The sequence below is a fragment of the Nipponia nippon genome, unplaced genomic scaffold, assembly GCF_047370975.1.
Source record: "Nipponia nippon isolate SJK-2023a ecotype South Korea unplaced genomic scaffold, ASM4737097v1 scaffold_1, whole genome shotgun sequence".
In the NCBI taxonomy this organism is placed as follows: domain Eukaryota; kingdom Metazoa; phylum Chordata; class Aves; order Pelecaniformes; family Threskiornithidae; genus Nipponia; species Nipponia nippon.
Genome location: NW_028262290.1, coordinates 96,714,045 through 96,731,213, shown reverse-complemented (window position 1 = coordinate 96,731,213; position 17,169 = coordinate 96,714,045). Strand labels below are relative to the sequence as shown.

At 42.5% G+C, this 17,169-nt stretch overlaps 1 protein-coding gene across 10 annotated transcripts in view; it reads right to left on the bottom strand.

Moving 5' to 3' along the window:
- Nucleotides 1-17,169, bottom strand: part of HIVEP1 (HIVEP zinc finger 1) — a 137,475-nt gene that overhangs the window by 63,700 nt on the left and 56,606 nt on the right. For all 10 annotated transcript variants that reach the window (XM_087763389.1, XM_087763408.1, XM_087763416.1 and 7 more), the window contains one exon: nt 762-815. In XM_087763389.1, coding sequence (XP_087619515.1) covers nt 762-815 — 54 coding nt within the window. The remainder of the gene's footprint in view (nt 1-761; nt 816-17,169) is intronic.

Genomic DNA, 17,169 nt, shown 5'->3' with positions numbered 1-17,169 from the left:
CCAGAGGGCTGCTCCCGATGGCTCATGGTGATGGGTTTCACGCCTGCACGCTGAGGCTCTGCTGGGACAGCCCTGGGAGGGGACTGCACAAGGTCTCCCTTCCTCTGGGTCCTTAATTTGGGTTTCCACCTGCCCCTGTGCTTCTCTGGGCTTGTGGACACGGACCTTTCATGGCGAGGTACCGTTTGGGCTCCCCTCACCAGTGCCCCCGGGCTCCTCTGTGGTGTGCAGATGAGCTTTATCACACAACCAAACAGGTACCAACCGCAGTCAGCCAGCCTTGAAATGCAATGACTTTCCACCAGCTTTCTAAGCTCTAACACACAGACTGAATCTGTCACAGGTCATCTGTTTCTTAAAATAACCTGTGATGATCAATCCCCCTTCAGCATCTGTTAGAAATCGTCCCATATTGCTTGTCATAAACCAAATATGGTTATTAATGATTAGGTAAATCATATAATGAACCAAACAGTTAGCACAGGCTGTAGTCAGTAACTTGTGCGCATCCCTAATGCTACAGCTTCAGCAGCCTCATCAAGGTCAATGCAGCTACTCAAGTGGTTAAAACAAAGCATTTGTGTCTCAGCAAAATTGGGGTGTTACAGATCAGAGCCCCTGATCTGCAGACAGACATGCCCGCGGCCTCGTCCAGTGCCCAGCCCCGTGGAGTCTTTTCACTGATGTGGGACGGCTTTGGATCAGCCTCTAGAATGGCAATGCGTTTTTTTTCTGTTTCATTTTTGGGGTTTGTTTATTACCTCTCTGTTGGTCTTCTGTTCCATTAAGTTGTTTTTGTGCTTCTTCAATTTTGTCTGCAAGAAAGAGAAGTCATTATTAAAATACATACATAAAAAAAGCAAAGTTTTAGAAAGTCATTTACTGAAATCTGTCTTGAGCTATCCGTTTATATTTAGGAGTGATACCATTCACACATAAATATGCAGTACATTATGAGTAATACGGCCATATAAAATTTTATCATGTTTTACCAGCAAGGCTATTGACATGTTAAATTACACGGAACTGCAGAAAAGAAAAGCATTGGCATTGGATCTGCAGTCAACAGCTAATCCCGCTGTAGTTTCGTACCATCTATAGTAATTTATGCAGTCACGGGACTCTTTGGAATAGGTATTATGGTGCATTACAGAGCATTTTAATACGTTTTTGAAAAATGCTCTTAGAACAAGACAATGCGGCATTAAACACAGTGATACAAAGAGCAAACGGGATTTGCTACGTGAGGCAATGGATCCAGTATTATCACATGGGAATAGCGGGGGGTGAGCAGTAGCCCCGTGCTTATTCCTTTGTGAAACTACATGAAATTGGTGCACACGCAGCAGGAGCAAAAAGAGGCCTCAAGTCTTCACTCTCACCCTGTTCGTAGCAGATCGCCTGCTGCCCCCAAACACATCGGTGTCGGGAAGGGAATTGCGTTTCTGCTGCTGTTGCACAGAAGATCCCGCGGGAACGGGGGACCTTGTTCTGCACATGGGTGCGTTTGCACGTGCAGAGCAAGAAACAAGAAAAGGGGCAACTGGAATGAATAAAAACTTGAGACCAATTTGGTTTTGGTAGCAAACAGTCCTCCGAGTGGCTTCAGGATAAGAGGTTGTGTTGATAAGAAGCAGTGTCACTGGAAGAAGCTGAGCTCCATATTGAACTATGGCCTGACCAACCAAGATCTGAGCTTGGAACATGGCTTTCAGATATAACTGATAATTTTCCAAAATACCTGTGCAAGCTTTTCTTTTTTTCTTTTTTTTTCCCCTCTTTTTTTCCCTCTTTTTTTTCTTTTTTTTTTTCTTGGGGGGTGGGGTAATTTTTATAAAATTAAATTGAAAGAATAGAACATAACTGGTTTCACCCTAAACCTCTCCAACTGTACTGGTACAACTGGGGAAATACCAGATTTCTTGGCTGCCATATGTAGAAGGAAAAGGACAGCTCTGCAAAGTCCTCACCTCTTTCTTCACAAGCATGGAGGCTGTTACTCAGTCTGACTTTTATTCACCATTCCTATACAACACAAGGTTTGTAGAAAATGGTCCTTTCTTCAACAGACTTCTAAATCAGTGGGTTTAAATGACTTCTCTAATACTTATGAGCTGAACCACGCAAGTACGTTGGAACCATTTGTCCACAGTTGAAGACTGAAATTGTCTTCTAATTATTTTCTCAGTAGAACCAAAAAAATGATGACTGAAACAAACCCTTCTCACAGTTTTTAAGACTGAGTTTTATTCAGCTCGCTCCAATTCCGCATTTCTGCCTTTCAAAACCAGTACCAGGTTCCTTTCCTCACTAAAGCTCAACCATTTCTCTCCTGTACGTTGGCCCAGAGAATGCACCAAAACATCTCACAAGGATGTTAACCTGGCAGACTCCCAGAGCTGAAGTTGCTAATGAGAAAGACTACCACCACGACTTTAAAAGCCAAACCTCTTCCTTCTTCCTCTGAGGTGAGACATACATACATATTTAAAGCGAAGTTTTATACAAAGTCTCTTTTGTACTGACTTACTGGCTGCTGAAGACAAACACAAGCAACTCGAGGAGAATACCCCTTCGCTAGCTCTTTACCAACCTGGTTACGCAGGCTTACTTTAAACAATGAAGACTTGATATTTAACATTTTCCTGCTGAAATACTGTATGTATCTATATACTTTTGTATAGAAAGGGCTGTAAATAACGATTTGTAACGAAAATAAGAGGAAACGTAAACAAAGCATCTTTTATATACACGTGCCACTAGTGCTATAGAGAAAAATGTATCTATCAATCTTATACTGTTTTCCTACAGATTATTGTTTTACAGAAAGGTGATGGAATAAGCAACTTACAAAGTTGCATGACAGCTGATGAAATACATGAACACACAGGAAAAAAAATAAACATCAACAAATTAACCTTGTAAATGGAGCTGTAAGATTTACTAAAAAGCAACAAGCAATCGAAACCATAGATTGGCTATCAAACTCATTTCCCCTCTGTTTAAAGATATATCTAATGCACAAGAAACGGTGTTTATCGCTTGAGAGGATGTAAAAGATTTGTCACCAAAATTTATACTTAAGTACACAGACAACGGCAGTTTCATTATTAAAAGAATTATCTGCATATTTCCCATAAACGCTACAATAAATGTATGCATTTAAATTCACAACCATCCTATTTTACAGAGAAAAATTACTTAAGTATTTTGGAAACATGCTACATTAGATTGCCAGAAAGATTAAACGCTTTGATCTCCTTAGCTGAATTCTCTCTCTTATTTAAAAAAGATAAAAAAAAAAAAAGAGCTCCTGTCAGAAATTCCCAACCCCTTCTTTGTCAGACTGTAATCCCAAACAAAGAAACACAGATAACAGAAATAATAACTAGGTAAACAATTGCTTGGTGCACAGCCAGAAAGTCTCCTGCGCTTCCTGCATCTCCTGAAATGCTTCCCCAATGAATTATATTTGTTGCATATATGTTTTCCTACCTATGGAGGTATCTCTGTGCAGAATACTTTCGAGCATCGTGAACACTGAAAAAAATTCGGTGTCGATTCTGGAAACTGAGACGCTGATTTTGACTGTAAACGAGCCATGGGTATTAACGTGGGTCTGCCTGCTAAACATTTCATTGAGGACTACATCCGTGTAACAACCCGTTTCACACAGCTACCTGCTCTTCTTATTGCACCAAGGCTGGTTTAACGCCATTGAAAGAAATTTGTGGCAGCTGCTTCCCGGCCTGCCGCATTTTACAACTACAGATCCTATATGGGCGACTGCTTTACAAACCGCTGTGTTTCAGGCTGGAAGGGAGAACTGGGTTATCCCGCACCGCCGCGGAGCAGGGGGGAAGAGCAGGCTGTGAACCGCTCACCCCCGTGACACCGAAACGCAGCCTCCCTCGTTCTTCTGACAGCACCCACGTACGCCAACAATAACTTGCTAGAAGAACATCATTTTTGTATTATCCAGTCATTTCTTTCTCCTTTGTCTCGTTAAATTAGCCGTACGTGAAACATTTTGATGCAAATGATTTCAGACAATGTACCATATTCTTTAATAATTATATTATAGATTCTCTAATGGTACACACCTTTGGAAACTCTCTATAAGCGAAAATACATTACACAAAAATCATCTGCAAAACGCAGGAGGAACTGAAAACTGCAAAGTCCACTATTAACTGCAAATAATATCCGATCCAATACTCTCTTGATTTAGTATTATTTCAGATTTAAACCTATGATACTGAAGATAGTATCTAATCTGAACATTTTACAAAGGAAACACTTCTTTATCACCTGAATATTATTTACTTCTACTAGGATAAGAGAAAGTAATTTAACGAATGGAAATTTCTAATACATGGTGAGCATGGCACGCTCTCCTATTTCCCATAAAATGACAGAATAGTACATATCTTGACGACTGGTTTATAGTAAGACCTACCCTAAGGTCCCCAACCTTCAGCAGACAGCCTTCTGGAGCAACACACGTCTAGAAGCAAATGATGACAGTGACAGACACACTCTGATGTAGGACGGGACACTTCTCACTAAGTGCTTACTAGAGGGGGAAAAGCAGAGCAACAATACAAGATGAAATCTTCATATGTGCCGCTGTATGGAGAGGAGACTCCATATGATAGAAACGTCATAAGCCACGGAGCCAGCTCTTGGCTATCCCAGGCAGTTGCATACCACAAAAAAGCAAAGCACAGGTAACATCATGTAATAGTTATATATATATATATATAATATGTGTGTGTGTGTATATATATAGTTATAAGTATATATGCACACACATATATACATGTATATACGTGCGTGTGTGTAAAATAAAATGAAACAACATGGGTGCAACAGCTTTTCTTACTCCAGTATTAAACCTTTTCACATTCTTGTCCAATACAGCTCTCCCAGCAGGTATCTGCTGCATGGAAATACCATCAAATTCCTTGGGGTTTTAAATATATAATGTAACCGTGCTTTTTAGGAACACGAGGAAGGAGATTGGCATGCATTAAAATATGCTTCTTGTTTTACATGACTCCTACTGTGATAGATCATTACATGGATACCAACAGTCTGAATTAGATACGGTGGTGCTGTGGTGGGTCTTTAAATGAAAAAATAAACCAGATTTTTCACCAGCTTTACATTCTCTATTTTTGACCTTCACTGAGAGATATAACCTCACAGATTTTAATTACACCACAAATAAAATGTAGTTTATAAAGACCTTTGCTCTTTTTTTTAAAAGACATCAGCATATCAACGTATACAAACCTGAACATGTTTAGCTGTATTAGAAATGCATTAGGAATTTTCAAGAAAACCTTTAAAGGCCTTATTGATATGGTCAGTTAAGGAAGAAAAATAAAGGCTTAGGAATTTCAGCAAGGAAAGCAGAAATACTGAAAAGCGTGAGATTTGCAAAATATGAAACCAGTAACTTCTGACAGCAATTAAAGCTAGAGCAAAAGAAATCTTCCATTTGTGGGTTTGTTTATGGGGTTTGTTTTAGTTTTTTTTTAAAAGCACATAAGAAAACGCGTCTCTTTTTTTGCTCATGAAAGAGAGTCTCCATGCCAGTGCAATGAGATGACTTTGTCTTGCTGAACCAGTCGCCCCGCGCAGCGAGAACGCCCGAAGGAACGGAGCGGCAGTCACTGAGGAGGACCACTTTTAAGCCACCAGGAAAGCTGACATGGGGGTGGTGGGTGGGAAATGTTCATTAAACTTAAGCAAAATGCCCAAACATGAATATTTTTCATTGTAACTACTTGCATGTGTCTGTATCACTGTAAGAAGGCTTTTTTTTGGCTTCTTGATGAAGACACAAAACTTCTGCTCTAAAACAATAAAAGGGCTTTGTTTTTATTTTTTGTAATCTCACATACTCTATTTATGGATAAGTGGAAAATTAGCAGCTGTACACCATATTGGATGCTAAGAACAGGCCACTTCATCAAAACTTTAAAAAATACAAGTTTGTATCCTGCCTGAAAGGCTAGGGTTTTATATTCAAATATTTAACCAAAACAGCTGGAAGGAAAATATCAGCATTTTTTTTCCCTTCAGTTAAAGGCAAGAACTCCTTTCACGCCTTATGCCTGAGTCATCCTAAAAACACCTCCAGCAAAACAGCTTCAGATAGCAACAGTTCTTCTTGTTGCTTTCTCAAAGAACTCACTCTCTTACCTTACTCCTTCAGAAGACATCTGAAAAGTAATTTTAAAAATTACTTTACATGTTTTTCAATGGACACAAAGAAAGATATCGCTTTAATTACATTTTCTTGCATTGATCATCTAGATCATTAGCAGAGAAGAGAACTGCAGTGACAAAATATTCTTCAGCTGAAATGCACTAACGCAATCACACTATATGCATTGGGAAGTATTACCGAAAACAGCATCATAGGTGGGTTTGGTTTTTTTTGGAGGGGAGGCACAGCCTGAGAAAACCATTACTGAAAGTTCAAAACACTGCATTTCCCATTGCTACTTAAATTCAGAGAGCAAGTGAAATGAGGCTGAGACCTTGTGTGGAAATCTCCCATCTTCTGACTATTGAAACCCACCAGTCTGACGCACCAGAAACAAAGTGCTTTGCATTTCACTGGATGAGACGTGTTTCTGAAAGCATCAGAAGACCACCATGTATAAATAAATAAACACATACAGAAGAATTTAGAAATGCCCTGAGCACTAGAGGGGTGGTGCAGACCAGCACAGCATATGAAGAAGAGCTCAGATTTTACATGGAGGGATCCGAGCCCGCCCCCACATCCCACTGGAACCATTTCACACCTCCCCCAGAGGGAAGCCTCAGGCTTCAAGCACCCGTGCCCAGACGGCGCAGGCAGCGGCGGGGCGGGAAGGGCAGCCGCGCGAAGCTGATGCACCATGCAGAGCTGATGCAAGCTTGGAGCACTTCTCCAGGTGGTGGGCTCCCTCAGCACCAGGGGCAGCATTTAATCCCAAGGCACCCTGCTTGTAGCAGAGGGTACCTGCCAGGGGCTGGGGAGGATGCAGAAGCGCCCGTGCCCTACTGCGAGGAGGCTATGACGCTTGATTTTTCCCTTTCACTAGAAGGAAAGGCTCTTTACAACCTGCTAAACCAAGAACGCTGTAGTTCTAGCGCTTTTCGGTTAACTGAGATGAATCCCAAGACTTCCCTTATCCACCTAATTAAAAAAAGATGGGGGGGGGGGGGCAAGAGTCTTGTCTGTACAAGGAGCCCATTAGGTTAATTGAGAGCACGGCGCAGGTGGTGGCGCAGTCGGCGGAAGGCTGCCTCTTGCCCGTCCTCGGGAAGAGCGGAGGCTCGGCAGGCCCCTGCACGCAGGCTTCCCCGCGCAGCGGGAGAGGCTCCAAACCCAAAACTCATGCGGCAGAGCTGGGGGAGCGGGTCCTGATGGACCCCAGGCTTGGAGCGGGAAGGAGCGACAGCAGCACCGGCCCTCGCTGCAGAAGGAGGGGACCCAGCAGCCAGGAGGGGCAGGGGATGGAAGACCTGGGCACCTGAGGATGCCTCTGATGGCCCGGAGCTCCCACTGCTGCCTTCCTGATGCAAAACGAACACATACGGAGTTGGCAAACAGCAGGAAAAGGCAGTTCATGAAACCCATAGGACGAGGCACTCTTCTCACTCCAGTTTAAATCTACTTTTAATTAGAAACCACTCTTCTATCCCCATATATTTCCCTTTCCTAATTTAATGAGGAACGCTCAAGATTAAAAGGAAGAGATCAGATGAGGCAAGAACAGTCTCTATGCTTTCTCTTCAATTTTCCAGTGTGGGAACTTGACACCTTTTGGCATACGGTTTGTTTTGTTGTTTCTCCTTTCAGTCTGGGGCTTAGAGAATCACAGCAGCACGGCTTAGTGGGTTGCCAAACACTGAGCCTGATAGCATGGATGTCCCCAGCCTACATAAACGCAAGGTAAAACAGATTAAATCTCAGTTTGTCAGATACTACCAGGCTTGAAGATTGCTTGTACAGCTGTAAGGGGGGGTGGTGGTGGAAAAAAGACCTCTTAAAAATTATGAAATGTTAATTCAAAATTCTTAGCAACTAGTAGAATGATGCAGGAGCAGTTTTTATTTTAAAAACTATCAACTACTTTTTAACACATCTTAAATGAGATTTAGAACATCTTAAAATGTTCTACTAGTCATTATAACCTTGACTAATGACCTGTTTGATCAGTTTTTCAGGAAAATTTTACGCGTTTTCATTTGAACGTCAACTTTGAATGCTCATCATACTCCCTGCCATATATAATTATTTGCATTTAAAAATGAAAAACCCATGACAGATACTTTACATAACCCCGTTGAAAATAGAAGATAAAAATCCTCCTACTATTCTTCTTCATTTTAAGAAAAAAAAGAGGCTTGCATATTTGAAAATACAATCGGTAACCTGCAGATCAAATTAGTATCAGCACTGAACAGCTATACTGTATATACAATAAAACAGTCAATGGAGAGGCTGTATATAAATTAAATACATAATAGGTTTATCCTTGCCATCACATGTATTACTTAAGCATGGCAAGGGCTCTTGATGAGGCTGACACAGTGTATGCGCATAAATTACATAAGCACTTTGCATATGAACCCAAACTCGGTCCCTGTGTCATCAATGTACGATTGGGGAGCTTTCAACTTTTTTTTTGTTTGCGTGATTTCAATTTTTATTATGAGGCTTTTAAACTCATTAAAAACTGAGCGCAGGAGGTGATGGGGGGGAAGAGAATTTTTGGATGGTTGTCGCCTTACAGAAGGACAGAGCAAACAGCGAGGCACCTGTGGGGACAGGCGAAGTAGCTGCCAAGCACAAAAATTCAGAAGTGCAGGTGAGTATCTTCAGAAATATCCCCTGCTTGCCATGTTTTCACCCTGTGTAAGCCACCGTGCAAGGGTGGCACTTTCCACAGCTGGTCCCTTTTCCACCTGCCCCAGAAAGCGAGGCCATCCTGGACCCCATGCGTACTTCTGAGAGCCACCAGCTGTGCCACCAGAGACAAGTCATTTACACATTGTCTCCCTCCCCAACCAAAGCACAAACACAGGTACTGACTGCAGTTCCATTTGCATAGCTCCTCATAAGCCATCTCGCCCAATAATTACACCATGGCTATGCTGATGCTATAGCACTGTTCTGCCCCACTGCCAAGTCCTAGCTGTGTGTACCTAGGACAGGGTGATTGCTATCACTAAAATCTGCTTAATAATTATTTAACAGCCTCTAGGGCATTTACTGTTCCAGATTTAATTTCAGCTTTCTGGTTTCTGTTCTATACCTAATCCAGTATTGGGGTTAAAAGTTAGAACTAAATATTAAAGCCAGGAGTCCCTCTAGTTCACAGTCTTCTCCAAGCTGCTGCTATGGGCACCTTCATACCTTCTGCACTGAGACAGGCTCCCTCCCCCTGGTAGGTTTACTGGCCTTTGATCTGATATCCCCAAACTGGAAAGAAGTGGTGTTTTCTTTTTCATTTTTTTTTTTTTAAGCCTGAGACAGAAATTAAACAAATGCCAGTGAAATACCTGCAAGCATTTAAAAAAAACCAACCAACCAAACCCACAAAACAACTTTTCCACTCACCAGAAACTTACGTAAAAATAACAACACGTGGGGCCCAAAAGATTTCTTTAATTTCTGGATTTTCTCTAAAACAGATCCTATACCAAAGCAGCAAACAATCGAGCCAGCCACTCCCCAGCCAAACAGAGGAAAAACTTTCCATCCATCTTTCTGGTACTCCAAAAGCACTTGTCCTCAACTGCAAGGCTGCCGAGGGAGGGCTTGCCCAACACAGAAAAGCAGAAAACTGGTTCAACAGGTAGAACAACATCAAGAGCTGGTGTTTCATCACCTGAGACAACAGCGCTGAGGCTTTCTGCAAGTTCTCTGAGGGGTCAAACTGCTCTGTAATTTCTTCTTCTATTTCTGGAGTTCCTCAAACACTACTGAGTTTACAAGGCAGAAATCATGTAAGTAGACACATCCATCACTGAGGAACCTATGGCACCAACAACCCTGTTTAAACACAGATTAATTTTCTTCAGCTTAGCATATACCTTCAAAATGATCTCTAAAATCTTGATAGAAATGGTTTAAATTATTAGATCTTCAGTAGGACTTTGGATACTGAAGTTCTTAGAATTACCTGATATTAAGATGGACAATAAATAGTACTGCTGGCTAAGAAAAAAAAATTTTTTTTTTAATGACACTAACAAAAAAACAAAGCAGCAAAGCAAAATCTTACAAGTCAAGCCAAAAGTCCAGCCCAACGTCTTGCCTCCAGCAGCAGTCAAGAGCAGAAGTTGAGGGAAAAGCAGGAGAGGACACATGGTAAGTCCCGAACTCTAAAACCACATAGCTCTGAAGCAAGGTCCAGAAGCTGTATTTGAACCTCACGGGTCCCACAGATTATTCCTACATTAGTTTCTCCAAGTGTGCTTTGAATCCGTGTGAGCTTTTCACATCTCTCTCCTTCATACTGCAGGGCCTCATCTACTTAGTCACTCCATATACAAAAGCTGTTCAATAGACTTATGACCTCAGGTTGCAGTACTATTTTATCCTCTTTGGGGGTGGAAGTGAAGAAGGGAAAGTGAATTAGGAGGAAGACGTCAGAATCGATCCCATTGTTCAAGATGAAGGCACACCACAGATGCTACTGTGACAGATATGTTTTTCTCTACTACTGCCATAAACATTCCTAATGTTTTATTTGCTTTTTGACAGCTAGTTGAGTATACAGTTGACTTCTCCACACAAATATATGACCCCCAGGTCTCATGCCCGAGTATTAACAAGCAACTCAATTTAAATGAAAACGCTAGAATATTTTTCCTGTGGACATCACTTTGCATTTATCCACACTGAATTTAATTTGTCATTTTATAATATGGTTGCACAGCAACCTAATGTCATTTTGAAATCCTTTGCATTTTCATTTGCATCTTCATCTTCACCTCCATGGATAACTCCATCAAATCAGCAACACTGCCACTTCACTATGCATGCTCTTTCCCAGATCACTCAAAAGAATGGGAATCAACAGAGGCACGTTTTTATTAACTGTAAAATGGCAGGCAGTGTTTGTCTGCTAAGGAGCAGGTATCGACTGCAAAATGTGTAAATATCAGCCTCTCAATAAATTTACACACAAGAGATTTTTCTTCTGGGGTGGGCTGGGGGAATTCACTCAACAGTCTCTTCTTTAAAACCCTGTCCTTATTTCCAACCTGTCTTTAAAAGCCAGCCTCCCCAAACACCATCATCCCTTCACCAGGTAGCTCAAAGAAGGTGCCTCTGGGTCATCACCTCCAGCCACCCTGCCCACTCCGGCCAGCGCTGGAGCATCTTCATGTGTCGTCCTTATAACTGGATCGACTCTAACACACAGCTTAGAACTTCTTCCAAACCAATGGTCAGCTGCCATTGTATGCCAGTCAGTAAATCCACTTTGAACAGGGCTTCAAAATCACACTCACCTTCAAATTCAAAATCTTTCTTTAGTATAACTAAACACTAAATGCAAAGCTAAAGCTTTTCATTAATTTAGCCAAGGTATCTCATTTTTTGTTTGCTGGTTTTTCCAAGAACTTAATAGGTCTTAATGTTACAAGCCAAAGCGTGTGAATACAGTCCAACATATGAAGTCATAAGAGCATCCGTGGGTCTTAGTGCTAAAAACCCCAAAACCTAAAAATCCACAATTAACTTGTTATGCTAAACCTTGCCCTGTGGACTTTGCAAGATTATTTTTCCATAGTAATCCTCTATTTTTGCCCTGATCTTTTTTATATGTTGAATGAAATGTTACTATATGCAGCTGTAAAGTGAAAAACAACAGAAACTGGATTGACAAAAAGAATACCTTTGAAAAACTAGTCAATACAAGCTGATACAGGACTAGGTGTACCTGAAACACAAAACTTAAGCATAGGCACAAAGATATGATATTTTCTTGTTAAGAGCGTGCTCCAGCCATGAACTGGGGCTTAGCCACTCTAAGAGGCTTACAAAAAAAAAACAGCCTTAGGCAGTTCATGTTCTCTTCTCAGGGCAAACACAAACCGGGGGTGGAAAATATATGTATTAAGCCAATTCCTCACCTTAGTGATCTATTTTACTTTTCTCTTCTACCTGCTCCCATCCTCCCTCAAGACCCGAGACAAAAACTAGGTCTAGAGTATCCCACTGAGCACTTGGATGTTCTCCAGTCTGCATGCCATTCCCATCAAAGACGGTGGGAGCAAGGATAAACCACCTCTCCAGAAACCGCGCACACCCTACCCAGGGTTAGGAGGATCCTAAACAAAGCAGGGAAGTTGTGGGTTGATTACCCTGAGTCATCCAAATTTGCCAGACGCTTCCCAAGGTATGACTTTGGGAAGGAGGGGGCCATTTGGCAGGCACGCAAGGGAGATGTTCTGTACTGAAAGGAAATGATAATGGATCATATATTCACCAATACATTCCCAGCAAATCGGGATGAGCTGAAACTACAAACAATGCTGCAGCTTTGTTATTTTACTACTTTTAAACAACTATTAGAAAGGAGCTACTAAGTCGCTAACCATTAATTGAAGTAGAAATTGCAAGCTGACCTCACGGAGTGCCCCGTAGCAGACAGCAACCGGTCTTACACCGTAACCCTGTGGCACTGTAAAAACCTAACTGTTCCACTATTTTGGTTGCTCATTCAGGGGCTGAGTGGCAGATAAGCCTTGTAAGACAAGGCTGTACAAAACGATTGCTTTTTTTTCAGGGAGAGGGGATGGAGGGGAGAGAAACATCCTGGGGGTCAGATTCAGGCCGCGTCCTGCCAGCTTGTAACCTCCCATCTAACAGGTATCCATTTCTTCAGGAAAAATAGAGGACTTGAAGTCTTCTGTCACAGGAGGCCAAGTGACAAACGTCCACATTATTATGAAGAGATTATTTTCTGGTCACAGACACGCACCAGCCTGCTAAGGCTGTGCTCAGCTTTAAGCACCTACCTGGCTACCCTGCAAATGAGCCCTTTTCAAGCTCCCCCTGCTCCTCTTCCCCAAGTCCCATGCAACGAAGATTTCCGCTCGGAGCAGGGCTGTGCTCGTCCCAGGGCACTTGTTAAAATCTGTCTCCAGCCCAGCCAGCTCGCATCTTGTCTCCCTCCTCCTCCGTGCCTGCTCTGGCTAGCCCCGGGAGCTGATGCTGGCCCCGGGAGCTGACGCTGGCCCCAGGGGACACCACTGCTGCTGCTGGCTCCCTGCTCCAGGTCCCACCTGCAGGCACCCTGACCCACCCCAGCTCACCTGTAAAGGACAGCACTGCTCTGTCCCTGACCACTGCAAAAAGTCAAAATTGCTTAGATCATACAAGCCCGGTAAAAGGGAGCAGAGACGAAAAACCCAGCATGATTTATAAGCACCACTGATGAACAAAAATGTGTTGGCAATACAGCCCCAGAAGGTCTTTTGTGGGGCTGAATTTACAGAGAACTGGAATAAAACAGTGAAATCTTTAATGACTCCTCCAAAGTAGAGGAAAGAAACACAAAACGTGTTGTTTCTTCTTTCTTTGTGGGCGTGGGGGGTGTTGTTAAAATATTTGCTGTGTGCTCTGGATAGTAATCAGCATCAAATCTGAAGAAAAAAATGGAAATGCTCTCCCCCCCCCCCCCCCAAGAAATATAATAAATTTCTCCCCAAGACATAAAAGAAAGTAGGCTTAAGTATCTTACTGGCATTGCTTTTTTGATTGTCTCCAAGATACCCTTAGACAGCAAAAAAGCTCTTGAAAAAAATATCCTGGAATGTTGACACTGCAAATTTAGTTCATTAATTTTTATACAAAAACCCAGTTATTACAAGAAGCTGAGAAGGTTTTGTTTAGTAAATAAGGAATAGGAAACAAATATGGTAGTATACAGATAGTTAAGGGTATTATTAATATGCTAAACAGTGTTTTGTAAAATAAAGCAGATATTATATACATCCATTCACATTGACTTATCCCACAAGAAGTACAGTTCCTACTGCCACAGAATGGCAAACTATTATGATTTCTTTGGAAGAAAAAAAAAAAAAAACAACCCAAAACAACCAAAAAAACCAACCAACAAGTAAAATCTACACCAAACCCAAGCCCTAGTCCCCTTCCCCCCCTTTTCTAAGTTCACTGGTGAAATTTTCTTTCTCTACTTGTAAGCTTAGGAAGATGATTAACTAGCTGCTGCTTATACACCTACAAAATGACGGCACTCTGCAATCTGAACATCACCCGGGTGTTTTTTCCTTTTTTATTTAGAATTCACGCTCAATTTTGCATCGTCTGATTGAAGATGAGGGGGCGGTGAAGAATGTGTGGGAGAAAGCCACAGCAAGCTGCCGCACACACCATCCCATCCTGCATTTGGAAGTGAACGATTCAGCCTGGAGGGAGCTCGCTTCAATAGCAATGTGCCGAAGTGAGCATCCAGGGACTTCAAGTCCTCAAATAGAATTTCTTTTTTTTTTTGGCCTTTAATAAAAAGATTTTACACAAATCGACCCCATGCCACAACAGAGCAGAAAGACTTGCATCCAACTTTCTTAACTCATTTACAGTAAGATTTTTGGGTTTTGGTTGGTTTTGTTGGAACAATGACGTCTGGAAAATATGGTGAGTGGGAGAAGCAATTATTAGAGTGTGCTACTTGACTAAAACAATGAAAATGCAAACCCAGTGTAATGTCCTGGAACTGTTTTGTTGGTTTTGTTTTTAACATGCCAGTTTGGACATTTTCTTGGTAGCACTAAAATGAATGACTTAAGAATCAGCCCCAAATTTCCAAAACTATTAAGATTTTAAAGGGCATTTTCCCCCTATATACCCTAATCTGTTATTCCAGTTTTAAATATGTCTTACCTATTTACAGAAGTATTTTCTCAATTTTTTTTCAACAGCTCAGCTAAAATAAAATTCTGCTCAAAGTTTCCACATTTCCAGCCAGAGAAAGGGTAACTGAGACAAAAATTGTGCATGGTTAATAGGAGGAAAAATAACATCGGAAACTTTGCACGCACAAAGAAGAGAAGGAGGGGAGAACGAGGCCAACTGGACAACCTCTCTCGCTCTTTAATTTCTCTTCTCTGAGGAGGTTCACACCAGCTAGTAGACCACTGAGCCCCTGACCTAAGCACCTGGAGTTGTGTTGAAGGAAAAGGCTTCGCCAACTTCTCACTAAAGCTTATGAGAGCCCTACTCAATACCAAGAATGCTTCACCCAAACCTAATATATACTGAAGGGGCATTACATGAGGCAAGTGAAAAGGTGTTGGGGGGAGAGGAAAAACCATTCCGCAGCTGTCAATCTGATACTTTCTCCTGATGGAATCCTGTGACGGAAGACAGAGATGCGTCACTTTTCACCGATGCACACAGCTGAGCCAGGCCCACAGCAACGTACCCGGGCACCTGCCTGGGGAGCGGGAAGGCAAGGCTCAGTGCCGGGTCCTGCCCTTGGGTCACAACAACCCCATGCAACGCTACAGGCTTGGGAGGAATGGCTGGAGAGCTGCCTGGCAGAAAAGGACCTGGGGGCATTGGTTGACAGCTGCCTGAACATGAGCCAGCAGTGTGCTCAGGTGGCCAAGAAGGCCAATGGCATCCTGGCTTGTATCAGGAATAGTGTGGCTAGCAGGACCAGGGAGGTGACAGTGCCCCTGTACTCAGCACTGGTGAGGCCGCACCTTGAGTACTGCATTCAGTTTTGGGCCCCTCACTACAAGAAGGACATGGAGGTGCTGGAGCGTGTCCAGAGAAGGGTAACGAAGTTGGTGAAGGGTCTAGAGCACAAATCTTAAGAGGAGCGGCTGAGGGAGCTGGGGGTGTTTAGTCTGGAGAAGAGACCTTATCACTCTCTACAACAACCTGAAAGCAAGCTGTAGCGAGTGGGGGTCTGTCTCTTCTCTCAAGTAACAAGTGATAGGACGAGAGGAAACGGCCTCAAGCTGCACCAGGGGAAGTTTAGGTTGGATATTAGGAAAAACTTCTTCATCGAAAGGGTGGTCAGGCACTGGAACAGGCTGCCCAGGGAAGCGGTTGAGTCACCATCCCTGGAGGTATTTAAAAGACTGGTAAACGTGGTGCTCAAGGACATGGTTTAGTGGTGGACTTGGCAGTGCTAGGTTAACAGTCGGACTCGATGGTCTTAAGGGTCTTTTCCAACCTTAACGATTCTATGATTCTAAGGCAGCTGGTGGCAGATGTCACCGTGGACACCTTCTGCCTTTGTAGTTTAGGTGCTCTTTCCTTGGACTTTCTGGACAAATCATTAGTGATCACCTGCCAAGGAACAAGCGCTGCTTCCCTAATACTTAATTCTTCTCCGAATACTTACTCTTCTCCCTAATGTTTGTATCTTCTCCAAGTTCACCTTGTTCATTGTTATAAACCACCACGCAAAACTGCTGGAATGACCAGATTTTTCCAGCGCAGAAAAAACAGGAACAAGGCTGGGCTCGGTGCTCCTCAGCCGCTCTCAGGTTTCCTCTCTTGCCAACCCCTCCTATGCCAAGAATCACATCAAAAAGACCTTCCTGCTCCCCTCTGCTGTCACCAGATTCACTCAGTGCTACTATTTAAGGCTGTGAGTGGTAGGACAAGGTGAGCATCCACCAACTAAATGCACGTCTGGTATTCCCCATGTGAACCACAGTAGGTCAAAGGCTTCTGATGCCTCCAACTTGGGGAAGACCTCAGATTGTGCACTGAGCTCAGACAGCATTTCTCTCTCTTTCTTTATGGTTCTCAAAAAGAGAGGCAAATACTTTGCTTCACATTGAAATGGGTGAGGGAGAAGGAAAGGAGACAGGAGAACAAAAGCAGGATAAAAGGTAGTACGGGAGGTGAGGGGGAAGAAAATGATGAAGTAAACTACAAAGCCAATAAAGACCGTCTACGCTGTAGAAATGATTCATTGAAATTATTTTCTTCTCCTTTTTATTCCTCCTTCCTGAGAAGATGATAGATCAGTTCATACTTTGAGGACTCTACTCAAAGATTAGAGAAGTCACAGCAAGTAGGAAAATACTAAAACACATGACTTCCCATTTCTTGTCCCTTGTAAACAAACATTGGACAATATTTTATTGGTGACT